The sequence below is a fragment of the Parastagonospora nodorum genome (genome assembly GCF_000146915.1).
Source record: "Parastagonospora nodorum SN15 chromosome Unknown scaffold_42, whole genome shotgun sequence".
NCBI classification, from domain to species: Eukaryota; Fungi; Ascomycota; class Dothideomycetes; order Pleosporales; family Phaeosphaeriaceae; genus Parastagonospora; species Parastagonospora nodorum.
In genome coordinates, this window is record NW_001884590.1 from 145,703 (window position 1) to 171,898 (window position 26,196).

General features: G+C 52.3%; 11 protein-coding genes across 11 annotated transcripts; 7 read left to right on the forward strand and 4 right to left on the reverse strand.

Annotated features, from left to right (window-relative positions):
* Positions 1 to 13: 13 nt before the first annotated feature.
* SNOG_16033 (hypothetical protein) lies at positions 14 to 948 on the forward strand (the record flags this gene model as incomplete). Its single annotated transcript, XM_001806111.1, has 3 exons — positions 14 to 73; positions 171 to 314; positions 406 to 948. 3 exons carry the CDS (start codon positions 14 to 16, stop codon positions 796 to 798), a joined length of 597 nt encoding a protein of 198 aa, XP_001806163.1. The 3' UTR covers positions 799 to 948.
* Positions 949 to 1,434: 486 nt separating this feature from the next.
* On the forward strand, positions 1,435 to 3,283 carry SNOG_16034 (hypothetical protein; the record flags this gene model as incomplete). Its single annotated transcript, XM_001806112.1, has 3 exons — positions 1,435 to 1,753; positions 1,794 to 3,165; positions 3,226 to 3,283. The coding sequence occupies 3 exons, from the start codon at positions 1,435 to 1,437 to the stop codon at positions 3,281 to 3,283; spliced, it is 1,749 nt and encodes a 582-aa protein (XP_001806164.1).
* Positions 3,284 to 3,912: 629 nt separating this feature from the next.
* On the reverse strand, positions 3,913 to 5,956 carry SNOG_16035 (hypothetical protein; the record flags this gene model as incomplete). Its single annotated transcript, XM_001806113.1, has 2 exons — positions 3,913 to 5,273; positions 5,326 to 5,956. 2 exons carry the CDS (start codon positions 5,954 to 5,956, stop codon positions 3,913 to 3,915), a joined length of 1,992 nt encoding a protein of 663 aa, XP_001806165.1.
* Positions 5,957 to 6,334: 378 nt separating this feature from the next.
* SNOG_16036 (hypothetical protein) lies at positions 6,335 to 6,617 on the forward strand (the record flags this gene model as incomplete). The annotated part of the gene is made up of 2 exons (XM_001806114.1): positions 6,335 to 6,426; positions 6,458 to 6,617. 2 exons carry the CDS (start codon positions 6,335 to 6,337, stop codon positions 6,615 to 6,617), a joined length of 252 nt encoding a protein of 83 aa, XP_001806166.1.
* Positions 6,618 to 7,307: 690 nt separating this feature from the next.
* SNOG_16037 (hypothetical protein) lies at positions 7,308 to 9,190 on the forward strand (the record flags this gene model as incomplete). Its single annotated transcript, XM_001806115.1, has 3 exons — positions 7,308 to 8,140; positions 8,281 to 8,947; positions 8,975 to 9,190. 3 exons carry the CDS (start codon positions 7,308 to 7,310, stop codon positions 9,188 to 9,190), a joined length of 1,716 nt encoding a protein of 571 aa, XP_001806167.1.
* Positions 9,191 to 10,910: 1,720 nt separating this feature from the next.
* On the forward strand, positions 10,911 to 15,355 carry SNOG_16038 (hypothetical protein; the record flags this gene model as incomplete). Its single annotated transcript, XM_001806116.1, has 3 exons — positions 10,911 to 14,306; positions 14,368 to 14,747; positions 14,803 to 15,355. The coding sequence occupies 3 exons, from the start codon at positions 10,911 to 10,913 to the stop codon at positions 15,353 to 15,355; spliced, it is 4,329 nt and encodes a 1,442-aa protein (XP_001806168.1).
* Positions 15,356 to 15,558: 203 nt separating this feature from the next.
* SNOG_16039 (hypothetical protein) lies at positions 15,559 to 16,975 on the reverse strand (the record flags this gene model as incomplete). The annotated part of the gene is made up of 4 exons (XM_001806117.1): positions 15,559 to 15,663; positions 15,783 to 16,431; positions 16,481 to 16,802; positions 16,903 to 16,975. 4 exons carry the CDS (start codon positions 16,973 to 16,975, stop codon positions 15,559 to 15,561), a joined length of 1,149 nt encoding a protein of 382 aa, XP_001806169.1.
* A 4,027-nt stretch (positions 16,976 to 21,002) lies between these two features.
* On the forward strand, positions 21,003 to 21,167 carry SNOG_16040 (hypothetical protein; the record flags this gene model as incomplete). The annotated part of the gene is made up of 2 exons (XM_001806118.1): positions 21,003 to 21,015; positions 21,061 to 21,167. 2 exons carry the CDS (start codon positions 21,003 to 21,005, stop codon positions 21,165 to 21,167), a joined length of 120 nt encoding a protein of 39 aa, XP_001806170.1.
* A 1,230-nt stretch (positions 21,168 to 22,397) lies between these two features.
* SNOG_16041 (hypothetical protein) lies at positions 22,398 to 22,904 on the forward strand (the record flags this gene model as incomplete). Its single annotated transcript, XM_001806119.1, has 2 exons — positions 22,398 to 22,596; positions 22,729 to 22,904. 2 exons carry the CDS (start codon positions 22,398 to 22,400, stop codon positions 22,902 to 22,904), a joined length of 375 nt encoding a protein of 124 aa, XP_001806171.1.
* Positions 22,905 to 23,135: 231 nt separating this feature from the next.
* On the reverse strand, positions 23,136 to 23,355 carry SNOG_16042 (hypothetical protein; the record flags this gene model as incomplete). Its single annotated transcript, XM_001806120.1, has 2 exons — positions 23,136 to 23,157; positions 23,273 to 23,355. The coding sequence occupies 2 exons, from the start codon at positions 23,353 to 23,355 to the stop codon at positions 23,136 to 23,138; spliced, it is 105 nt and encodes a 34-aa protein (XP_001806172.1).
* Positions 23,356 to 25,278: 1,923 nt separating this feature from the next.
* On the reverse strand, positions 25,279 to 26,144 carry SNOG_16043 (hypothetical protein; the record flags this gene model as incomplete). The annotated part of the gene is made up of 2 exons (XM_001806121.1): positions 25,279 to 25,502; positions 25,562 to 26,144. 2 exons carry the CDS (start codon positions 26,142 to 26,144, stop codon positions 25,279 to 25,281), a joined length of 807 nt encoding a protein of 268 aa, XP_001806173.1.
* Between the last annotated feature and the right edge of the window lie 52 nt (positions 26,145 to 26,196).

Below are 26,196 nucleotides of genomic sequence, written 5' to 3' on the forward strand. Positions count from 1 at the left end.
AGCGCCATGGCCCATGCACTGGCTGGCGTCATTGATCGTGAACTCCAACAACGAACTTCAAGGCGACGAGATGGTGAGTTTAGACTTTTAGAGCTATGTTGTGCTCTTGCTGATGCTTATTCGTTAGTCCACCGAACCGCGTCAAGCACCACCTGGTAAAAAGTCGCCAGCCTGTAAAACGCGCATCCAAGCTTGCGAAAGAGAATGGCTTGACTGCGGACCAAGAAGCGGAGATACGAGAGGCTTTTGCGCTTTTTGCAGTGCATCATCCAGATCATGGGGATTCAAAGGAGGGCGTGTTGCGCAAGGACGATGTGCGGAGATGCTTGATGTAGGCTCTGTTGTCGCATGCCGAGTAACAAACACTGACCTGAGTACAGCTCGCTGAACCTTGGGCCCGACAAGTCTGAGATACCGTCGATTCTCGCGACCATAGATCCGCTGGAAACTGGCTTCGTGGAGTTTGTCCCGTTCTTCTCGTACGCCGCGATTGCAATGCACAACAAAGAAGAAGGTGACGATGAAGAAGACTACGATGACGAGTATCAAGCGGAAAGTAACGCAGAGGAAGTCAGTGCGGCATACAGACTATTCACTCATGGCGGCGCTGGCCCTATAACCATCGCGCACCTACGGCGGGTAGCAAAAGAGCTCAGAGAGGATGTACCTGACGACGTTTTGAAGGATATGATCCTCGAGGCCAACGGTGGTGTCAAGAGCAAAGGGATGGAGACTGGAGGCGTAAGCCTTGAGGACTTTGAAAGCGTGATGAAAAGGGCTGGGCTGTCTTTTGGGTGAAGTCGAATGTGTTTGGAGAAACAGCACGAAACAGTAACGCGGAAACATCGACGACGGCAAACTCCTCACCGCACATACCAGAGTTATAGAACACTGGACAGCAGGACAGCAGTGCAGCCGATTCACGGGCGAGGAGCGCAATTTGGGGTGGACAGGCATGAATGTGTTCGGAGACTTGAGCTCTTTGAAGGGCTGGAGCTGTACTATTGATAGGCAAGATGTGTGTCGATGGAATTCTCGTTGAGTATGGCTGGGAATTGAGAAGCCTGGAAGTCCAGACGTGTCACCATATCTACCTGACAGCCTCACCATGTGAATGCATCCTCTCCATAGATAGTCGCAGCTGAAATGTTCCGCGCCAATCAAAAAGTTCAGCCGCAGAAGTCCGCCAAGGCTTCAGGGATGCAGGGACCCAACATCACGTAGCGGAGAACAGTGAGCACATGTGCAACGGAGGTGTGCAACGCCAAACGAGCACCCCTTCACATTCTGGCACTTATTTCTTCCAAGGGCAGTAACGTATGCAGCCCCTTCCTTGTGTCTTTGCCACACGACGCCATACTAATCCAGGATGCAGCTCAGCTCCATGCCCTCGCCCTAAACCCTTGGACCCTTTTCTCTCCTCTCCCTAGTGGCATGTCCAGCGGCGTTGAAGTCCCCGGAAGCCAACGACGACCCGGCATCTGGTCCTACTTCAGTTTCCCTGGCCCGCGCCGCCGTGTATCTGTCACCCTGCCGCGCAACTTTGATCCCAATCGCGAGGCCGACCCCTTTGAGAAACCGGACAGACATTCGCGACACCGCTCGACGAACTCAAACGGCTTCATGGGGGATTACAAAGGCAGCAACATCATGAACCAGGGGCAGCGATTGCGCTACCTCAAGACGGGCGGTGTGATCGCCTTCATACTGCTCGTTTTGTACTTTATTGCGCCGAGCGACAGACTTTCAAGAGGTAGGCAGAAGTCGATACGTGTGCTTTTACATGCTAACAGGCGGCTCAGGATCCTTTTCAAAAGGAGGCAACACGGCTTCTGGCGACGCAAAAGCACAATGCACCAAGTCGTATTCCAAGGAGAAGCCGCTCATCCAATATGCCCTCATGATCGACGCAGGCAGCACCGGCTCCCGTATCCACGTGTACAAGTTCAACAACTGTGGCCCCAGCCCCGAGCTTGAGAACGAGGTCTTTGAACAAACAGCGAAGAAGGAGGGCAAGGGTGGCTCCGGTCTCTCGTCCTACGATGGCGACGCAGAGGGCGCGGCAAAGAGTCTTGACGTCCTCATGGACGTTGCGCTCAAGGAGGTCCCAGCAGAATATCAAGGCTGCACACCCGTCGCCGTCAAGGCCACTGCAGGTCTCCGCAAACTTGGCCCAGAGAAGAGCGACGCCACCCTTGCTGCTGTCCGTCGCCGCCTCGAAACCGTATACCCATTCCCCGTCGTCTCAGAGGAGAAGAGTGGCGTGGAAGTCATGCCTGGCGAGATGGAAGGTGTCTACGCCTGGATCACCGTCAACTACCTCCTCGGTCACATTGGCGGACCAGACAAGACTCCTACTGCCGCCGTCCTCGACCTCGGTGGCGGTTCTACCCAGATCATCTTCCAGCCAACCTTCCCGGACGTCCCCCGCGGCGGTCTCCCCAACAAGCTCGCAGAGGGCGACCACAAGTACTCATTGAACTTTGGCGGCCGCGACTTCGACCTCTACCAGCACTCCTACCTCGGGTACGGCCTCATGGAAGCCCGCAACAACCTGCACGCCACACTCCTCGACTCAAAGTACCAGGCGCACAAGGATGAGGGCAACACAAACTTCCTCAAGGAACCCATCGTGAACCCCTGCATTGCACCAGGCATGTCTCGCGAAGTCGCCGTCGCCATGCCTGCAGCCCACCCCCTTGGCGACAAAGTCACTGTCAACATGACCGGCCCCGCCGTCACCGCGCCCACCCAATGCCGGTACTGGGCCGAGAAATCTCTGCACAAAGACGACGAGTGTAAGATTGCCCCTTGCGCTTTCCGTGGCGTCTACCAGCCTCCTTTCGAGCAGACCTTTGCCCGCGAGGAAGTCTACCTGCTATCCTACTTCTACGATCGCACAATGGAACTCGGCATGCCTGAATCCTTTACCCTCCGCGAACTGCAGGATCTGGCAAACAGGGTCTGCGCGGGTGAGTCTGGCTGGGATGTTTTCGGCGCTGTGCCCAAGGCGATGGATGAGCTCAAGGGACGGCCTGAGTGGTGTCTTGATCTCAACTTCCAGTACACACTGCTGAGGTCTGGGTATGGTATGCCGATTGATCGCGAGGTCAAGATTGCGAAGAAGATTCAGAATAGGGAGCTGGGGTGGTGTTTGGGAGCTAGGTGAGTAACCTTGATTCTCGTGACTGCAAAACCTTGCGCATTTGCTAACGTGTTTATTAGTCTTCCGCTGCTTGAGGCTAACTCGGGCTGGACTTGCAAGATCAAGCAGGTCCAGTAGAGTAGTGAGACGAGAAGTGCTGATTCTGGTGAAGATCGGTGTACCTTTGTGTTTGCCCCAAGTTCTAGGCGGCTTCGAGAGACGGATGGTCGGGGAAAAAGTGGGTTAAGCTTTTTGTGCGGAAAGGCGCTAAGCGGGATTTCGGAGGGGGTTTTGTTTAAGGATAAGCCGAGCGAGGATTGACAGGTGCGAGTTTGCACTATGTGTATGACATGTTGCTATCTACGATGGAAAGCGAACAGGGTGCCTGGAGCTACACACAGAGTCTTGCCTTCGCAATCGAAACCTAATAACACACTGCATCTCTTCCGGCTATTGCATCAGCAAGACCCTGTTACTTCTCTACGCAACTGGTAACCTGCCAGTTACCACGTATAGGTAATGGAAAGCCATGTCGTCGCACACTGTTTTGTAGATGACGACGCCCATGTATTAAGCATTGGCAGGGCGTTTTATTGGTAGTTGGTTAGGAAAAGGCACTGGACAATCCAACTGGGGCTTTGATGTACACAAACATAGAAATGCTATCACAAAGAACAGTATCTAATGCGAGTGCCATAAAAGTATGTAATTGTGAAATATCTATGGGTATCATCGTAATCTTACATCTCCTATCAAACAAAGCCTACTCAAAACGATCCAATCTGCCCCTTCGAATACAACGTCTGCCTCCTCTTTACCGTCCTCGTATTCCCCACACTCAACCCCACCCCGCCATTCATCGCCATGCCCAGCCCCTTACTAATCCCCATCCCATTCGCCCTCCTCCGACTCGCCATCTGCTGCCTCTTCGCCTCCCTCCGCTTAAATTTGCCAATCCACCTACGCGCCTTCCTCACCAGCGTATTACTCATGAGCACCAGCATAGTCGCGACCATAACCGGGACCGCGATGACCCAGAAGAACGAGTCTGATTTCTTGATAGCGTCGAACTTTTCAAAGTTCTGGCCAAAGTATCCAACCAGGAAAGTGAGCGGGAGGAAGAAGATGGTGACGGCGGTCAGGATCTTCATGGATTCGTTTTGGTAGGCACCCATCATGTTGAAGATGAGGTCTATGAGGTTGTCGGCTGCACGTCTCATTTGCTCCAACGAGGCGATTATGATTATGCAGTGGTCTTCGACGTCGCCGAGATAGGTGTGGGCAAGGGGGGAGATGGTGATGCTAGACATGGTTTTGCGGGTTAAGAGATTGGAATTCGACTGGGAGATCCAGCTCTGGGCCATGGGGTCAGCTTTGTGGTCGCGCAGAGCGTTGATCAGAGAGACGATGGGTTGGATTGTGTTCCGTAGAATTGACAGCTCCGAGGTCAAGAGGTAGAGGAGTTGCGAGTGGCCGATTTCGGGGTCGTCGAGAACGTCGAGCTCGAGCTCGCCCATGGCGTCTTCGTAGGCAGCTACTACTGGCATGGCGAGATCGATGATGGCGTCGATGATGGCTTGCACAATCATGCTGCTGTCTTGGCTCCGGCGGAGGATGGTGTCTTCCGTGTTGAGACGCTTCAAGATCATGTCTTCGACTTCATCGGCAGAGTGCTCGAAGAAGGAGATGACGCTGTTGTCTGCAAGTAGAAAGATGCAAACTTGTTCGACACTAACAGTGAGGTGCTTGATGGTGAGTGCAGAGTTCTGCTCCAAGTAGAGGATGCGGTCGACGTTGGGACCGCCTCGGTACCGCTGCAGAGTCCTAATGTGCGCTGTTGAGGGCGGTGTTGGGATCTTTGACAAGTGGCTCCCGTCGAGATTGTAGTTGTGCTCATGCTTCTCCATTGTATGCTCCTCGTCCCTCTTTTGCTTCTTCTCGCTAACGGTCGGGCGCAATGCATTCTTCATCGTCTTAAAGAAACCCTTCTTTTTCTTCTTCTTCTGCGGTGGGTGACGGGACCGTGAACGCGCACGGGGGTGTCTGTATACATCGTCGTCCGAATCTGAATCGCTACTGTCCGAGTCGTCAACAGGCGTGCGGACAAGCTTCGACAAGGTCATGAGTACTGGATGTTGTTAGCATTTGATCCGCTTCAGTCGGCACAGTGGTTGGCTTACAGAATGCTTGGTCCGAATACCAGTCGACTTTGGTGCGGCCCCGGTCGCTCATCAGGTCCTCAATGGCCAGACGATGCAGCTGCTTGTGGTTTCCAAGCATGCGGATCACATCCCAACTGAGGCCATTGACATTGATCCATCGACACGCCACCCAGTCCTCCTTTGGCACTTCGAGGAAGGCCTCTAGACTGTCGTTGTCCAGCTCATGGCACTCGACTCTTTCGTCGGAAAAGTCTACCACGGTGATGCCACACAGCGTATGCAGCTGATGGTACTTGAGCGCGTCGGTGTCATTCTGCGTGTCGACACCAGGTTCAGCACCAGGCTCTTCCCAGTGCGGTCGCGTCGGCGACTTGTACTCGTCGTACTTCTTTACAGTATGCGACCGCGTTATGCGGCGGCGCAGGGTGGTGTCGATGGAGGAGCGATCTGGCGAGAGCAGTTCCTCGGGCGCAGCTGCGGTGGCAGTTGTTTGGGTTGCGGAGCGTCCGCGCCGCCGCTGGTCATCAAGCTGAGTATCTACGGAGAGGTGGGCCGGTGTCCTGTCGTCGGAAGCTGGTGACTGTGGAGCCGTGGGTGAGGCGGCAGCGCCAAAGTCTTGGACGCGGGTTTCGCTGGGTGATGCCGCCATGGTGCATGGATAGCGCAGGTGTCGCGCGCTGATGGGATTCTTGCAGCCGTCTTGATGCAGGAGAAGAAGAACGTCAAGGTCTGAGAAGCTCAGGGCGGCTGCTAGGCTGTGACAAAACGCGGACTCCTATTCGTGCCCCGTCGTGAAGACACAGCGCCCGAGGAGCATGCTCGAAACGACGAGATGCACGAATGTGGAGTTCAGCCCACGCCGTCCATTCACGCGATTCCAAACGAGAGCGGAGGTAAAAATACCACGCCGAGCTAGCAGCGGGAATCCCGTGGATCTAGATGCTAGAGTGTTCTAGGTAGCGCCGACAAACTGCCCTTGTCGGCGCTGTCCGCGGGACGATATTTGAACAGTCACAACTCCCAAACCATGGTTGAGAACGAGCCCAGCAGGGCCCGCGAATCTGTCACGGCCGGGGTGGAATCTGGGTGGCACGGCGCAAGCGGGAAGATGCGTCTGCAGTAAGCAAGAGACGGGTCCTTTGTCAGCCAGCCGGCCGGCATCAGCTGCGGTCGGTCGGCATGACGAGCGTGCAGTCTCGAAGACCCCAGGTGGCGCACATAGTCATGGGAATGAGGGCGAGCAGCTTTGCCGTGAACAACTCTCCCAGCTGGTGCGGTCTGATTATCACGGTGCTGGTGTCTCGCATTGAAATTGGAGATTCGAGACTGCCGCTACCAATTACAGCAGAGCCAAGGCGAGACCCACCGATGCCCATCCACCACCTCTCTTGCCCAAGACCGAACACTCACACCATTCATCTGTCTGCAGCCTCATCCAACATACTTCTGTCCCCCCTCACCCAGTCTGCCCATAAGTGAGAGAAGCGAGCCAGCCCGCCGCCGCCTTGCTGCGCGCTCACACGGCGACACACGGCGACCCGACCGCTCGCCACACGCACCTGCACTTGCCTTGGCTCTGGCTGGGACCACCCCTAACGCATAGTAGCAAACATCTTCATCTCCCGCCGACCGCCCATCACACTCCCCCTATCGCCGTGCGCTGCTCTGCCCTGCTCCCATTGACGTCGAGTCTGCCTGCCGCCCGCCTCTCCAGCCTGCCGGATTCCTTTCAGCTCGACCTCGCCGACCCTGCTGCTGATTTGCTCGCCTCACCCACGCTTGCAGACACTCACCCACCCAACAACCTCTGGCAACCAGCACCATCCAGGACTCGCTCTCGGTCTCCGCGTCGACGCAGCCTCCGTTTGCCCTCTGGTATCCGCCGGCCCATCTCCCGACTGCTTGCTGCAGCCCACCACATGCGACACTAGTGCTGCACCACCTCCCGGCCCAACACCTCCCATCCATCCCATCAGCGACGGCACTGCGCAGCATCCAACATGCGTGAAGTCAACTTCAGCATCCCCAACGCCAACAAGGCGTCGGTCGGCATCACCACCGCCCTCTACGACCGCCGCGCCCTCGACTGCACATCCACCCTGCCGCTCATCAACTCGCTCAACCACCTCGCATACCTCACAACCTCGTCGGCGCGGATACGGGATATTCTCACCGTCGATGGCGGCATCGAGCGTCTGATATGCATTCTCAAAGAGGGGCGGAGCAAGGACATGATGGACATGTGGAAGTGGAACCTGGCTTTCCAATGCATCTTTAACATTGGTGTGCGAGGTTCCGAGAACGTCAGGACGCGGGTCGTCGAAGCCGATATGGTGCCTGTCATTGCTACCATCCTCGACAACTACATCAAAGTCGTCGACAAGTGCAAAGCGAGGGCCGAAGCCGACTTGCATCGCTCGGCTCGCCTGGGCGCTTCCAGCCGACACCATTCTTCCCGCTCTGGTGAGATGGCATCCGGCTCAGGCCACAGCCACAGCCACATCCACAGCCACAGATCGGAGCGATCCTCGCGGCGAGCCATCCCGCCTCCTATCGAGATACCCCAGGCTTTTGCACAAGCCCAGGCACAGGCACAGGCAGAATCACAACTGGGAGATGCCACGCAGACCCCTGCCTTCTCCTTGAGCTCCCCTCCGGAGCGAACCACCTTCAACCGTGGCCGACCTCCCCACCACCATCACCACCGCAGCCACGAAGGTCGAGCACAGCTTTTCGGAGCTGCGCCCACCACAACTCGTGGTCTCGGGCAGCCACTCGTCACCGCGCTGCCTTCGATGGATCGCAAGCCACCGACCCCTTCGCGCTGCGGCCCGTGCGCGATGCTGATCGGTTACCCTCTATGCTCCCCGCTCTCCAAGGGGAGATCACTTCCCAACCCGAGTCGCCAACTACGCCCAGTGCTCCACAGGCGCATCAGAACACCAGAGTTGGCCCCACCCGGCCACGACGTAGGCCTTCGATTCGGCAGCAGCTGTCTGTATCTGGCGAGTCCGACCTCGAAGCCCAACAAGATGAAATTGTGGCAGACAACGCCGCCGTCGCAGGTCCTGTGAATGAGCCCATTGTCGGCATACAGAATAACGAGATCAACATGTCAGACATTGTCGACAACGCTGAGATGCTGGATGCCGGTACCACGCCGGTGCCCATTGCAGCACCCTCTGAAGGGACAGACGAGAACAACGAGACGTTCAACATCACACACCGTCCCGCACTTGATGGTAGTCTTATCAACCCCACCACAACTCCTCCCACGAACCCCATCACTGGCTTCTCACCCATGCAACCCGCCATCAACGTCGTCAACACAAACCCACCGCCCGCCTGGTACCCTCGCGCAGCAGACCGCAACGTAGCAGCAGGGTACTCGGCCGCCATGCCCCGCGATGAGGATGTTCTCATGTCCCTGCAACTGCTAGCCTACGTCTCGAAATACTGCAACCTCCGGTCCTACTTCCAGAAGTCGCATCTGGTGCCCAAGTTGAAGATTGGCAGCGACTTGCAGTTCACCGAGGGAGACGTTGCGGCTGCTGAAGCACAGAAAGAGGATGAGGAAGAACTTGAAGAATACGAACTTCCAGACGACTTCAACATCTTCCCCTTGGTCGAGCAGTTTACGGTGCGACATCATACCTCGGACATGCAGTACTGGGCAAGCGTCGTTATGCGCAACCTTTGCCGGAAAGACGACTCGCGGGGAGGCATTCGGCAATGCGCCTACTACCAATGCGGTCGTTGGGAAGAGTTCACGCGCCAGTTTGCTAAGTGCCGCCGCTGCCGACGGACCAAGTACTGCAGCAAAGAGTGCCAAAAGAGCGCCTGGGTTTTCCATCGCCATTGGTGCGTGGCTGCCACATCGTGAGGAAGGGACAACCAATTCCTACTTCGCGTTTTGTTTAATCATCATCGTCACCTGGATCTATCATTGGGCCGCATATTGCATGGCGTCCGGGCTACTTCTTACACTATTTTGGAAAGTTTCATAATTAATGAGCGACACGACTACCCGATACCACAACAGATTGCTTTCGTATGGAAATGTAGGACAGAGGAGGACATGTGAGAATCGCTTCTCTGGCAGCAGAAGACGATTCCTGGCTTTATACCATTGTCACTAGGAGTTTGAGTATTTATTATTAGTTTTTGCATGGAGCGGAGCTGGACTGGTCCTGGAGTAGTGTATAGTAGGTTCACGTGCATTTTGAATGGCATTTGAATCTTCTTTCTCTTTTTGCATTTTGCATTTTGCATTTTGCATTTTGCATTTGTTTTTGACAGCACGTGCGATACCGTAATTACCTGCGAGCATAGCATAGATTTCAGTCGCCTCATTCCAATCTAGACCATCCATTATCATGTAGTCTTTCTCCAGCCTCATCTCACAATCGGCCCTATATCGGTCAAATCGTGCCGCATGCAAGCTCGATCAACTTCAGCGTGCAAGGAAAGTGGATGCACGTGGGGTTTCAGCAAGCGCGCGTATGCAGCATGGCTGTGAAATGCGGTTCACCGGGGCAGAACGTGGTGACTGCGGAGTTGGGCTTACTTTGATGTGGGGGCTGCGGGCAGAGCTACGTCAATCCCGAAATAGATGTGACGGCCTGCAGGGATTCCTGTCAGGTGCTGCTGGCTTCGCGATCCGTCGTACAGCCCGCGTCACGATCGCTCGACTCTGGGTACGCCTGATTGTGACAGGTCTGCCATTGTAAAGATTGCGAGAGGGCTTGCTACGTTTGCAAATATTGCCATGTCCATTGCTGGGCGCCGCGTAAGCGCCGCGTAAGCGCTGAAGTCACAACAAGCCTCTAGAACCACCGAGCCAACAACGACGGGAAGGCTGGGATTAGACCATCGCAGTCGCATAGACGTGGGAAGACAGATGTGCGGAGACCATGTCGGGAGCTGGAGACCCTCCGAGCGAAGGCATTCGAAGGCGACACTCGGCCTCACACGACGATGACGAACTATCTCCGGCGACTCAGAGCGCATCAGAAACTGCCAACGCGCCATACACAATCGCACAACCTCAAAGCCCGACAAACGCCACATCGGCTGTGCGAACCTCGGCTGTAGAAAATGCTTCACGACCGTCTGTCTCGCGAATGTCCACGGACGCTTCGCGACAGGTGCGGTTCTCGGCTGATGTAGAGAGGCAGCGCGCAGGGCAAAGTTCCACGGTGGGAAGAGACTGGACATTACAGCATGGAAGTACACAATTTGGGAAGGGCTCGGGGAAGGGCAGCAGACCTGGCACGCCGGATCTGACGATCAAGACGCGTGAGGTCTCACCAGAGGGAGAGGGTGAGGGTTTAAGATCCCCGGCTACAGGCTCGAATGCACGAATATCACGGTCTCCAGGCAGCTCTGGCGGTGGATCACCACTCTCACCTGCGTCTCGAAATCGCGGGTATTCTTTACGAAGTGCGTTGTTCCGGAAGAACGTATACGATCACAACCAGCCCGAATCGAACATTGAGCTTGACGAAGGCGTTGGGCGTCAACAAGGCGGGACAGGTCAAGTGGCAGATACCGTTGATGGGCGGAAAGGCGGCGATGCTCACATAACGGTTTCCCCGGCGCAAATGGAATACACGTCAGAAGCCTCAAGTATCTCTAAAGCAAAGCTTGGAAAGGGACCAATTGCCCTCGTGAACTATGACAAGTGGCTGCACGGAAAAGGTCCAAGCAAGCGCAAAGAAATGATGAAAAGAATGCGCGACCTCGCTGAGCAAGCCCGCAAATTTGTGTTCCGGATCAAGGACGTACCGCCCAGCAAGGATGGCCGACACATTTTTGTTGATGCAGCGCGCAAAGAACGACTCTTAGACGAACGCACAAACGAGCCATATACCAGCAACTGGATCCGATCAACGCGATACTCAGCTTGGAACTTTGTGCCTCGCCAACTTGTGGCCCAATTCTCAAAGCTTGCGAATTTTTACTTCTTGGTCATTTCCATCTTGCAGTTGATACCCGGCCTTAGTACAACAGGTACTTACACAACTATTGTACCGCTAATGTTCTTCGTCACACTGTCCATTGCAAAGGAGGGCTACGACGATCTCAGGCGACATCGACTCGACAAGGCTGAGAACAGGCGAGAGGCGCAAGTACTTCGGGCTAGTCCGTCATCAGTGCATCCTCGTGGGTCATCGGATGACGGATCTTTAACATCCCCTTCGCCTGAAGCGTTGTTGTGGGAAAAGATCAAGTGGGAAGACCTCAATGTTGGAGACATCATCAAATTGGAGCGCAACGACGCTGCCCCAGCAGACCTTGCGCTTCTTCATACCAGCGGTGAGAACAACGTTGCATTTGTCGAGACCATGGCTTTGGACGGCGAGACAAACCTCAAGAGCAAGCAAACGACTGCATCCATGTCCAAGACCATCATCAACCAGGAAGACGTCTTACGATCAGATGCCGAGTTCGTAGTAGAAGACCCCAACCCGGACTTGTACAGCTTCGAGGGCAGGGTGACTGTCAATGGCAAGCAAGCACCTATAACGCTAAACGAGATTGTATTTCGCGGAAGTGTCCTGCGAAACACGCCCGATGCAGTTGGCATGGTCATCTACTCGGGCGAAGAATGCCGCATCCGCATGAATGCCAACAAGAACCCGCGCATCAAGGCCCCGGCGCTCCAAGGTCTTGTCAACCGCATCGTCATTCTCATCGTCTTCTTTGTTCTGGCCCTCTCCATCTTCAACGCAGTCGCCTATAAGATCTGGCAACGCAATGAAGACGAGATGTTTTACCTGGGTGGTGCTTCTGTCGCTTTCTTCCCTAGCTTGACGGCTTTCATCATCATGTTCAACACCATGATTCCCTTGTCGCTATATGTCAGTCTCGAAATCGTAAAGTTGGCGCAAATGTTCTTTTTGCACACAGACATCGACATGTACGATCCAATCTCAGACACACCTTGCGAACCTCGGACGTCGACAATCAACGAAGAGCTGGGCCAGATCAGCTACATCTTCTCCGACAAGACGGGCACGCTGACGGATAATTCGATGAAGTTCCGTAAGTTGAGTGTGGCTGGTATGGCATGGCTGCATGATGTGGATCTGCAAAAAGAGAAGAAGAATAAGTTGATACACAAGACAAGAAAGAAGGGAAAGCAGCCTGTGAAGACAAGGAAGAGTCTTAGATCGGCGAAGGATGTCTCACCAGATGAGCCTCCAACACCGACGGTAGAAGTTGAACAGCAGGTTGATGGATTGGGTGATGAAGCAGCTCCAACGTGGCGATCAACAGCGAAACCTAGCCAAGCAGCACGAGAACTTCGAACGCAGGATATGCTGAGATACGTTCAGCGAAAACCGCATACACCGTTTTCGAAAAAGGCTCGCATGTTCCTCCTCTCGCTGGCATTGTGCCACACTTGTCTTCCCGAAGTTCAGGAGAATGGGGAAACGCACTTCATGGCTTCTTCTCCTGACGAGCTCGCCCTCGTCCAAGCTGCGCAGGACTTGGGCTTTTTGCTGATCAATCGCGATGTGCATACGATAACCCTCAAGATTCCCAATGTCAGTGGAGAGAGCACCACAGAGACGTACGAGATTCTGGACATCATTGAGTTTTCAAGCAAGCGAAAAAGGATGTCAATCCTTCTGCGATTCCCAGACGGTCGCGTTTGTGTTATTTGCAAGGGAGCAGATTCGATAGTCATGCAGCGTTTGAAGCTTGCAACACTCGCGAATAAGAAGATGGTGGAGATTGAGCGGAGGGCAAACCAGCGCAAGAGCATGGAAGCTCACCAAGCCATAGCGCGCATGAGTGAGCAAAATGATCGGCGAAGCAGTATCGTTGGACGCAAGAGCAGCGTTGCCGGACGTGGTAGCATGACGTTTGGTCAGGCTGCGAGAGCAAGTATGAGCCTGGGTCGTCCATCATTCGCTCGCAACAGTATCGGCGCTCGCGGCTCACACTCTGCAAGAGACGAGATGGATCAGTGGCTCCGACAACGCGAAAACGACGTCGACCTCTCCTCGCTCGATGAAGACACGCCATTACAAACACCACGTCACTCAGGCTTCGGCCGATATTCCATGGCTCCTTCTGAGGCTCGCAGCTCGATACAGCTTGAGGAAATGGAAGCCATGGTCGACGAGAATGTCGCAGGCGATGAATCTGCCGTTATCGAACGTTGTCTCCAACACATCAACGACTTTGCTACTGAAGGGCTCCGAACGCTTCTCTACGGATACCGCTTCATCGATGAGAAGGACTACCAGACATGGAAGAAGGGGTACCTCGAGGCGACGACGAGTTTGGTCGACCGCACCCGCTTAATCGAAGATGCAGGCGACAGGATTGAGCAGAACCTCGACCTTTGCGCAGCCACGGCCATCGAAGACAAACTCCAACAAGGCGTTCCCGAGGCCATCGACAAGTTGCGAAGAGCAAAGATCAAGATGTGGATGCTGACTGGCGATAAGCGCGAAACGGCTATCAATATTGGTTACTCGTGCCGTCTGATCAAAGATTACAGCTCCGTCACTGTCCTCGATCACGAGACTGGCGAAGTCGAACGCAGTATTGGTGCAGCGATTCTCGCCATCAATGGTGGCGGCGTTGCGCATTCGGTGGTTGTCGTTGATGGCCAGACACTTGCGAAAATCACCGACAATGAAGCGCTTAAGACGCTGTTTTATGAGTTGGCGATCTCGGCTGACAGTGTGATCTGCTGTCGTGCAAGTCCCGCGCAGAAGGCTATGTTGGTAAAGAGCATTCGGAAGAGGGTGAAGAGGAGTATCACCCTGGCGATTGGCGACGGAGCCAATGACATCGCTATGATTCAAGAAGCACATGTCGGTATTGGCATCACGGGCAAAGAAGGCCTGCAGGCTGCAAGGACTAGTGATTACAGTATCGCGCAGTTTAGGTTCTTGGTGAAGTTGTTGCTGGTGCATGGGCGATGGAACTACATCAGGACATGCAAGTATACGGTTGGCACGTTTTGGAAGGAAATGGTGAGTCTACAGCTTTCTCATACACCGTTCGAAAAGAACTTAGCTAACACCATGCCATCAGCTCTTCTATCTAACCCAAGCACTCTACCAACGCTCCGTCGGCTACACTGGCACCTCGCTCTACGAATCCTGGTCTCTATCCATGTTCAACACACTCTTCACCTCTCTCCCAGTCATCTTCATGGGCGTGTTTGAGAAAGACTTGTCGGCCTCCACACTCATCGCCGTCCCGGAACTATATGTCATAGGCCAACGCAACGGCGGCTTCAACATCCGCGTCTACCTCAGCTGGATGTTTATGGCCAGCGCAGAAGCCATGGTTGTGTATTTCGTGATGCTCGGGCTCTGGGGCCAAGCCAAATGGACAGTCGACGAGACCATCTTCCCCGCCGGCATGATTACGTATACGGCGATTGTGGCGATTATTGCGATGAAGATGCAGTAAGTTCCCGCCGCTCTCCCAAATGATGAAGCGACACTGACCCAAGATTCTCAGATTTATAGAAACGCACTCCAAAACCTTGACAAACGCCATCGCGATCTTCTGCTCAATCGGCGGCTGGTTCCTCTGGAACATCATCCTCTCCTCGCTGTACAAAGCGCCCAACGCCATCTACTATGTCCGCAACACATTCCTTCATCTCTTCGGCCCAAACTTACACTGGTGGCTCACACTAATCATCATCCTCGCCGCCGTCGTCACCTTTGAATTCGCAACTATATCTCTGCGCGCCGCGTACCTCACCACCGACGAGGATATCTTCCAAGCGCTCGAAAAAGACCCGGATGTTAAGAGGAGGTTTGAAGAAGCGAGTGCGAATGAATTGCAGCAGGGCTGGGATCGCAAGACGAATAGGGAAAAAGATGAGCAAGAGAAGGTTAGGGAGGTGGTGGAGAAGGTGGTGGAAAGGGAGCAGGAGAGGAGGGAGAGGGAGGTCGATGAGATGTTGAGGAGAAGAGGACATGGGGAAGACGGGGTGGAAATTCAGGATGGCGGTGATATTAACAAAGCGCTGAGTAAAGGGTTTGGGCATGTTAGGGTACAGTAACGTCGAATTTCATATCACCTCTGTAAGTGTCAGCTGCGTTGTTGCTAGTGATGTACATGTCGATTAGCGTGGCACGACCCCTCCCTGAAGTCACTACACCGAAGTCACTACAACTTAGTCTGACCACTGGAATATGATTCCCAATCCAAACTCCGTCTTCCACATGCGGCCATAGAGCGTTGAGTACAAGGCTACCCGTCCGCTCAGCCATATTCAAGCAGCGCACCGGCGGATACTGGGAAGAGGTAAAAGGGCGAGTTCTTGAGCCAGACCGCTCGCATCCACCGAGGTACGCCAGAATTCGTTTGCTTTGTCTTGATTACTATTATCCTATGGTCTATTGTCTGTTGTCTACCTGATATTGGCATCAGACCATATTCTTCTCAGTATGCAACCCCTTATACCTTCTCTCGTCCCTTATCCGTACCTCCAAGCCCGACCGCGTTGTCTCCGATATACACCCAATATGAGGTAGTGCCGTAATGTGCTCCTCATCGCTCCTCTGACTCGCCACACTCGCTTTTGTATAGCGGTTCGCTTTTGGCACATCCAGCATCTCCACCTGTTTGACTGCCACCCTCGACTCGGTGATATTGCTCGTTACCGACTCGAGGCGCAGCGAGCCGCTGCGAAGATGTGATAATTGACTTAGCTGCGTGCCGCTGGTACTTCTACGATTCCAGAAAGCGCTCATGAAACTTCCGCGGACGTCGGGACCGAGCGTCAAGAGCTCAAGATTTTTGTCGCCCGAGCTCGAGGTAGAGAAATCGGTACTATTCGCTGATATGTCGATCCACGACGAGGGTTTCTTCCAGCTACGCTGTTCGGGGGTCACAACGGGTCGTGGGGTAGGTTTGCTCCGCAAGGAGTGGAACAGGCTCGAGGTAAAGTCCCGGACGCGTTGAGGGAGTAGACGGACTAGGAGCATGCGAATCGATGGTAGGGATACGCATAAGAAGCCGGCACACAATTCCAGCTCGGTCCAGATGGTAATTGCGGAGTAGTCCCAGGAGGGATCGATCGAGATTTTGAATGTGCTAAGCGAAGGCAAGCGCATGATGGTGGCGATGCATCCACTGTGTCATTTAGCATGTGCAGTACAGACACGGGAGCTTCAGGGCTTACAATGTACCAATACAGAACATGAAGCCGACAGCGACCTTGCGAAAGCGCTTCATCTGAAGGTTTCGGATGAAAGCGATTGGCAATATCAACAAAACGAGGTCTTGTACGGGCGCAGAAGCTGAGGCTGCATATGCCATGGCCTGAATGTTAATGCATTCGCCTTTGATATCTCGGTCCCAGAAGGAGTTTACTGGTTTGCAGGCGAAAAGTACAATGAATAGGATGATTAAGGTGTTGAGAATCATATACGCAAGGAAGATATAGGATATCCTTAGGAATTGGGGTGTCCTGAAGATCTCAATGTAAAACAGTATCAGAGATACTTTGATCATACAGAGTACGACGACGTATGTAGACCATGAAACGTATACTGCCCGTGTCAGTATGCAGATGGCCAAGCGTATAATCGTAACCACGCTTACAGTAGAGAAGTATGGGCTTCAGCTTTCCGTCCCCAAGGTCCCATAAGTGCTGACCAAAGCCGTGCAGAGCCATCTGGAGTACACATGCCACCGGTATCGCTGTAAGCAGCAGAGCTGCCACGACCACCGCATCGTCCCAAGCTAGTCTCTTCAAGAGAAGTTTCCCAGCTATCCTCAGGGCGACAGAAACGAAAGCAATTGAGTACACAATACCCGTGTACAAGATCACTTGTTGAGTCTTCGACTCACTGGAGAGATGACAAAGGTCTGCTTGTACCCTAGAAACACCTAGATGATAGGGTCAATTCCATTTTCATGTGATTTCAGCGTAATGAATGCAACAAGCATACCCAGAGAGTCTTGCATCGTGCAATTTGCCAAGAGACATGTCGCCAGTGCGTACTCAAGCGACGTGCTGTCGCAGATGCACCCGATGTCTGTTGCCGCGCACCCACTCGGTTCGAGCCCGACGAAGAGGCATTGTAGCTGCGTAATACCTGTCAAAGGCAGCACCGCATCTGACGAAAATATAGGTACATACACCGCATGCTGGAATGTCAGCGATTGTCAGTTGCTGGTTTGATGCCAAAACCTCCACGTTGAGGAACGCAAAAAGGCAAAGCAGCACTGTGAGTAACGATCGTACACCCATCATGGCGAGGAATTCATTTGATGATAGGCATCTCTAATTAAAATCGTATTTGAACAGGCATGGCGTTTATGAAAAAGAAGCGCTGAGACTGTTGAGCGTCGGCTCGCTTGATCAGTCTTGTCGTGAACTTTATTGAAAATGCCGCCACCTTTTAGCTTGATGAGCTTGATGGACTGTACTGTGGCACCTCGGGTGGCAAAAAAGGGGCCTTGTAAACCACACTAAGGTCGAGGTAAATCAACCAGACTACCTTCTCTGCTGCGACAGCAACAGCAACACTTTGATATGTTCCACAAGAACAAAAAACTTAGAAAGAATACAGCTCTAAAACTATATCTATTTATGATTTTTATTCTCATTGTTGATTGCCGTTGGTGTTGCGAGTAACACAGGGCGGGCTTTGTGAGAGCTCTTTTTCTTTTTAGCACCCGAGTATGTGGATCTTTGTCTGTTGTTTCTCCAACGGCTTCCTGCACAAATCAGAAGACGCTGCAATCTCGCCATATGGCATCAACGGATCGCGCCGTCGAGAGTATAAGCGACAAACGAGTCTAGGGTACAAGCCATGCACGCATCGGGAGTAGAAGTAACAAACGAGCCGCTCAGTACCAGGGGGGAGGAACGGGAATTGCATTTGGGGGATTCTAGACGGACCTACTCACTCATCCTACAGTGTTGTAGCGCCCAATGGAATTGGTAGAGCTTCTGGTCCAGGTACCAAGTTGCTGGTAGTTTTATTTGTGGAAAGTCTGGCGAAAGGTTATCGGGTACAAATTCAGCACTAGCCACACCAGTCCGCATGGTCTTTCAGTCTAGTCCACTAGTAGAGAGCATGACATGTCCCAAGGTGGGCGTGAGGTAATACGAAGCAGGTAAACCGCAAACGAGGAGCGTGTCAGCCAATTGCGTCGCGAGACATGATGTGACTAGTCTCAGTAGCATCGAGAGTTGCAGTGACTTCAGAACTGTATGCGCACGCGTGATAACGCACAAGAAAATACCGCCTATGTTCGTCGCAGCGAAAAGCGGTTCTGAAGTCCTGCATCGACACATGGATCAGACATTGGCGTGGACGGGGGACAAGGAAGGGAAGGACCTCCGCTAACTTAGCGTGAACGGATTCTTAGTCTGCGATTTGCGGGTTTATTGCGTGGCCGTCGCAAATAGCGAAAGAAACGGAACGGTCAAATCGCAGCCAAGAGGCGAGCTCGTGCAGAAACCCCATGTTAAAGCATTATACTTGCATGATGCTAACTTGGTAGAATCGTCTCAGTTGCGAACAAGCTTGACTTTGCGTATGACCGCTTTTTAGCCACCGTACTCGAAGATGTCGGAAAAGATGACTAATCGAGTTTTGAGGACTATCCGCGCAGAAGCCGTTATTTCTGGCAGCATTCTCCTACACAATTGTAGGGCGGGTTGAAAGGAGGTATATGCCTTACTGGCGAATCCCCGCTGTTGTATGTTTTTGCCGTCTTTTTGCTCCCCTAAGCTTGACGAATTACAGGAGTGGTTGCCTTTTTTTGTTCAAGCGCAAAGAGCTAGCAACATCTGACATGCATCCACCAGCCTGGAACGTCCTCAGCTGCGGCTGAAGAGCTTAACTAAAGAAGTCCCTGCAGTACGCTATGTCTATAGCATAAATTGAATAATAGGCAAGGTGCACTTCGATACTTCAGACACCTCTACTCTAAATGCAATCCTGCTGTCTGAATAGGCACATTACCACTGGCGAGGTCTTCTTCGAATGAATCTCCTTTTCATTCACGTTCAATCTACACTTGTGTTCACGTCACATGGCGTTATCCAGCATTTACCAACGTCTGAACATCGACTGCCGCGAGATCATACTACTCAAATTCCTTCCAGGACATGACACTGAGCCTATACGTTGTCACCTCCTCGTTACTTCACTGGACGAGCTTCCGAACTATGAGGCACTTTAATATGTACGGGGAAAGCCAGAAGACGATGACAATTTTGTCAGAGTGTCCGGCGTACCAGTCAAAGTGACGTACAATCTCGCAGCCACTCTCCAAGATTTACGGTTCGATGACAAGACTCGTCCACTTTAGATAGATGCAGTTTGCATAAATAAAGGAGATCTTGAGGATAAGTCAGGCCAATTATAGCTGATGGGCTGGGTCTATCTGGAAGCGAGCTGTGTGGTAGTTCTTTTCCCTGTCACTACAAGACTGAAGAGTGTTGTCGCGAAGAAGGCGTACTTTCGAGTCTGCCTCTCAATATCTGGACCAGGATGCAAAGTCTCAATAACATTCTAGTTGTATCTCATCAGGAACTTCAGTCAAAGGATTTGACGTTCTCGAAGGTTCTGATCCATAACCGCCACCGCGAGACGACCAATCAGCTCAATCATGTTTTTGGTATGCTAGGGCTTTTGTCAGGCTCAAAGAGTATCATCAATTACAGTCGTACACCCTCGGATACATCCAGCAATCAGTGTTATACGACATGAAAAAGACCAGAACTTCGGACACACTTAGCCAGGTAATTGTACCTGACGGACCTCCGGTTTAGGAAAGTTCGATCGAAAACCTGCCATCGTGGGTCCCCGATTGGAAACAGAAGTATTATCCTTACTATTCGGAAGACGTTTACAAACGTCAAGGCGTATTACACCTGTACGATGCATGTAGAGGCGAGCCAGCTCATGATATCCACCACGCACAAGGCTACCTGGGGCTGCAGGGGGTAATCGTTGACCACATCGTTGCCCTCGGAGGAAGCATGTCACCCTCACACAATACTTTCAATAGGTACCCACTCTTGTTCCCGGGTGATGATCTGATGTTAACTTTGGGGATTGGTCCAGTCGACTAATACCCCTACTCGCGCGAGACTTACTCGACTGCACTGAACTGGGCCATGGATGCTGGCATATTCTTAGCCTACAAGAGTGGCGCCAGCCATTCCGTACCGCTTCGCCATGGAGACCCCGAAATCGTTTCCATGCGAGCTGACGGATGGATGCGCATTGTTACCCCACATCACCGCAAGTTTCGCACCGCGCCCGGATACATCGGCATCGCTCCCTGGATCGCCCAGCTTCACAATGCAGTGTGTGTCCTGTGGGGTGGAAAATTTCCGTATATCGGTGCCTTGCAAAAGATGTGCACCCCCCTAGAACTTCTATAATGACAAAAGTCTATGATAAATAATGATGTAACAGGAGAGCGGAGATGTACTTAATAATATCATATTACAGGCAGCAATTTTAGAGGTTAGAATTATCTAGTTCGCTCTAAAAGTAACACCTGTTAACGGCTATCTAGACCCTCTTAGACTATCACGAAGATCTAAGCTAATAGGAGTATACGGAGGTGTCTCTACGCTCTATTCAGTGAGGCTGAGGGGGGGTGCACATCTTTTGCAAACGATAATATCATCCGTGGGGAGCCTCGGGGAGTGGAGCCGCCCCTCGCACAACATGCACGCAAAGTGTGCGTATTCTTTCATTAGCGACGGGTATGCACATGGCTTGATAGACGGCGAGGCACTGGCACTGGTAAAGTCAGGTTCCCTGACACAGAAGGTGGTCGTCCTGGGAGGCGAAGGCTTTGGCGGAGCAGGATGCGAATACGGAAAGGAGTGATGCTCATATGGTTGAGTTGGAGCAGGATCAGGAGATAGGGCCGTGTCTCGGGGTAGAGATTTTCAGTCAGCAGGCGCCTTAGATGCAATCAATTCAGATGGTACAACCGCTATCCTAGCGCAGTCGGCTCCAAGATTGAATTAAATGGGAGACATGGGAACGCCTCAAGACCCCGTTGTGGCTGTATCATCCTGTGATATCGAGTCGACCGGCATTCTTTTAGCATTGTCGACCCTCTTCGCCACCGGTGCTACTCCAGTCTAGAACAAAGTTCTGAGCACTTTCTCGTTCTATGGACGTTCTTCTTCGGATGAACCTGCGAAAATGGGAACGTTCGGAGGTCAGCAAATATCAATGACTGAGGCAAGTCAGGATCGACTGCCTAGGTATAAGAACAGCAATACCCAGTTGCGCTTCTTGATTGTGATATCACACATGAGTAAGCAAATAGAACTCCTTAGCTGTGCTGATAACAAGTCTTAATCTTTGAAGCCGTGGCATAATTCCATAGGGAGATGCCGGTAACGAAAGTTTATCAAACTTTCAGTCATTCAGTTGTCGAACGCTTGACATGCGATACAGTATGAATTAGTGATAGGATGAAAACTCAACAGATCTGTTTCCGATAGACTATAAACCAGTACAAAGAAGTGCACACTATCAATTAAAGCAAGATATACTACTACTTATTTAGTAACAACAACTTAATCTTACTAGTAGAATATACGTCCTGATTTTATCTTGTTCTTCTTATTTTTTGGCTGTCTTTTTGCCTCTCTAAGCTAGATGACATCTAGAGGATTGATGTTCTTTTATTGTTCCTAACTGCATGCATACACCAATGATATTAGGCGACATGCACATTTGCTTAGTCAGCTGTTGCAGTCATCTTTCAGCCTTGTCGAATATCTAGGCTGCCATAACTTCTCTAATACATACCAAATCTTATCCACGATAGATTTGGCTCTATCTTTTGCTGTGATTTTGATCCGGCATCCTCATTTGTTGAGCTTTAGTGACGATGAACCTGAACATCCGGGTCCGTCCGCTGATGAGGTTACAATACGGGTATATGGAAAAGACCTCGTCCCTCTACACATTCTCTGTAGCCACTGTCGGGCAATCGGGTTCGATAGTCATGATGATACTAGCTGGCAGTATGAAACTCAAGATAGCGCCATTGAGCTCTACGCCAGATCGCAAACCTGTCACATTTGTTCGATGCTAATCATGCAGTTCGATCCAAGTGGCACGAGACCTGCTGAAAGTTGCCAAGATGAAATTGGTACTGTCCGGTTCAACGCACGGCAAAGACTGATGCCTGGTACACCATGGGACACAAACAAGAAAATTGTACAAGTCGAAGTCTTCACACGCATCTTCTATGGTGTAGGTATGAATGCGAGCCTTGTGCTCATACCCTACAGCAGTAAGTCTCTCCCGCCATACCCTTACGTCTCGGCTAAAAGACTTCATCAGCAGACGAGTCTAGAAGATTTGAAGGATATCTCGTTCAACCCCCAATGGCGAGCGGAACCGAGAGTGTGCATACCTTGTGTAGTCAGTCTTGCAACCCCCGAAGCACCTGGCCTATACGCAATGAATACATACATATACTCGCGGTCGTTCAAGCTGGGATTTGCGTATAAATGGCACAAGCCTGTATACTGGCCGCTGTTCACTCGAGCTTGGTACGCATGCTTCAGGCGCAATATGCCACAGCAAAGGCAAGTCTGAACATCGGCTAACGTCACGCTACTACAACTAGGACCTTCCAGGAGCACTTTCTCAGCTCACGGGCAATATTCTTTGGCAATCAATGTCTCGTATGGGATTGCTCCGAGAATAGCAAAGATGAGTGGTTGAGACCAGTTAGCATCGACTACCAGAATAGCATTCCCAAGTCACGCTTCTTCGATAAGATGTTGCAAATCCGTATGGCGAAAGATTTACCTGCCAATCCATATTTCATGTCTCGGTCTTTGGAGTTCTGGAACATTTTTGTTACAGAGTACCGCTCACGAACTTTGACCAACTCAAGGGATAGGATCATGGCGTTTGCAGGAACGGCCTGCGCTGCGCATAATTTGACGGGCCTGACTTACTTTGCCAGTCTCTGGGCTGAGTATTTACCTCTGTGCTTGCTATGGAAAGTCTGGAGACCTACAGACTGTTTGTTGCCAAACATTGTTACCAGAGAACCGAGGCCGATACCAGAGAGGGAGCGAAGAATACACAAGGTTCCGACGTGGTCGTTGGTTTCGCTCCCTAACAGCGATCTTAATCTCATCAAACTCGATCCGGTCGAACTTTTCAAGCATTCTCAAAACGGTCGAGGACCCTACTTCAGAAAATATGGTTGTGCTACCTTGATTTCGGCTGATCAACCTTCTTATTCAGATCAAGCTGAGGTATCCAGCTTATATCATGACTTCGAGGGATCCCAGATCACGTTGAGCATGTACATGTGCAACGCAAGCTCCATACTCTCCGCAGAATTTGGACTCAAGCCTGGTGTTTTGCAAGAGCCTGCTCTACGCCGATGGCCGTTTGCTTTCGACCTGTACCCAGATCTGGTAGAAGATGAACGACTAATCATCTCCCAAATCCATCTGGGTGTCCTGTGCAAGTCTCAATCTCGTAGCACGTTAGGTGCTAGAGAGGAAGAGTTTACATGTGTGGGATTATGCTTAGTGCCAGGGTTAAAATCTGGGACCTGGCAAACGGTTGGGCTTTGGGTGCTTTTCTTTTTTTGCAGATGCCTCCGAGTATGCGCGAATGCAGCACCACAGAAGATACAGATCAGACGATTCTTTCAATAGTTTCAAGGCGATATGCCCTTTCGTCATACAAGATGTCAGAACCGAGTGCGTGACCCTAATTTAAGTCCATCAATTATCAAACGTTCGAATTGTAATCAAAACATGTTGAAGACGCAGAGATACAATGGAAAGTGGTATCCCGAAAGTACATATCATCAACTACAACGGGACTTTCAAGTCTCGGAAACCAACTTTTGGACGCCTCACCGGCGCGTCGTCCACACTCCCAACCTTGCCACCCATCGTTCTCCCCAACAGCCTTCTAACACACCAAAACCAGGGAATCTGTACCCATCACCAACCATATCCACCCGAAACACACTCCCGTATCTCACCGCTAAACTATATAGCCACCTCAGATCTCCCTTCTCACCAGTACACCACCAGCGCATCGTCCCGCACCCAATCTTCCCGCCCACCCCGCCCATCAAAACAACCTTCGAAACGCACCACCTAACGTATCACCATCGTCGATGCCTTTGATGCTAGTTTGTGCGAACGCCACGATCGGCGATGTCAGATAGAGTTTGACGTGCGCCACAAGATCTGAGGCATGAATCGGACGGAGCGTGAAACAAAGCGGCCGACGTTGGGGCGGGATGACTTGACACGAGGCGTGTTGGTTACCAGAGAGGCGGGATAAGTAGGTAGTGCGATGCAGTGCAAGGAGGATGAAACGGAATAACAAAGTGTGAAGGGAAAAAATAGTGGCGAAAAGCAAAAGGTGGCGTACGCCTATGATACACCAGCGAAAAGCAAGGAGGGACAGCACACCCAGGTTCCGTAACCCAAAGCGAATGGTTTGATGGTAATGGTAGGTATTATGTTATTGTGCTCTCTAGAGCTATGATGTAATGTCATGTAGGGGGTATAGAGGCGTCAAGTGCGCCAACCCATGTCTATGTGTCCAAACCAGCCTGAAATGTGAGGCTGGCCTCAGCCCTGTCTATATCGAAACGCCAAACATACTGCAGCAGCGCTGTCAGGAGGAAATCCAATAAGACCGAGGTTCAAGTGACCCAGGCAAACGACCGTCAATGATCATAGCATTGCTGGAAAAAGGAAAATGCAACGCTTTAAGAACAAGACATGCGAAAACAAATCATGATGTGTGCCGGTGTCCGAGGACCAGGGCACAGTAACGAGGGGCGGAGATTTTGGTGGCTGAGGACGAGGACTGTGGGCACCAGCAAGGTGGTCAAGCCGAGATCAAGCCATGCTTATAGTATGCGGTTGCTGTGAAGGACAGGTCAGCCCATGTGCGTACTATGGCTACGGATAACAACAACTTACGCCCTGAATAATGTCTCGAGGCTGACGGCGCTCAGTTCTGAGTCGTCGGGTAGCTGGTCGAGCATTGGCAGAAGATCTGCGAATTTGTCGCCGCGCTTGTAGGCGAGCACAGCAGGGAGAACGTCTGGGTCCATCTCGGCGTCTTCGGCATGTAGCTTGATGAAGCGTACGGTGTCGTTGCGCTTTGCAACTTCCCGCATGCAAATGTCGACTTCCTGGTCTACTCCAGATTGTACCTAGGTCGGTTAGCGTAGTCGATTGGGGGTTGCAGTGGTGGACTCACGTGATGGTTGAAGATGTAAACGACTACTGTGGTCTCGGGCGACGACTTGTCGACAGCATCGAGGTAGCCCTCGGCATCGACCAAGGGGAAGTTTCCGTAGATTCGCCTGCTGGGGCTGTTGGTCCTCGAGCGGATCTTTTGCCCGACGTTCTGCAGCTCGCGCAGCCTTGCGGCCCTCCACTCCTTCATGAAGCTGTCGTCGCCCTCGTCCTCGCTCGAGGCACCGTCCTTGTCGTGCCAGGCGGCGGCATTGTATGTTGGGGGCGAGGCGTTCTTCTTCCATGTGAAGCGGCGGGCCTGCTTCTTCGCCTGCTCAAAGGCCTGCGCGTCGGCGATGACGCCCTTGGGGCCCGTGTTGGCCTCGGAGCGCATCGACGGCATGTAGTAGTTGGAGCGCATGTCTTTGGGGAGGTCGAGTTCGTCGTCGGTGTCGATCTTCTCGAGGTAGTCGTCTGCGGCGCCGGCTGATTCTGGTTCCGAGATGTCGCTGTCGTCGTGTCTGTCTTCGGGGTGTCTAGTCTCGCGGCCCTTGTCTCGCAGAAGCTCGTTGAATTCGTCTTGGGCGGCAGTTGTAGACATTTCAAAAGCAGGAGTGTGTCGCGGGGGACACGGGTTGTATTTGTATCGGGGC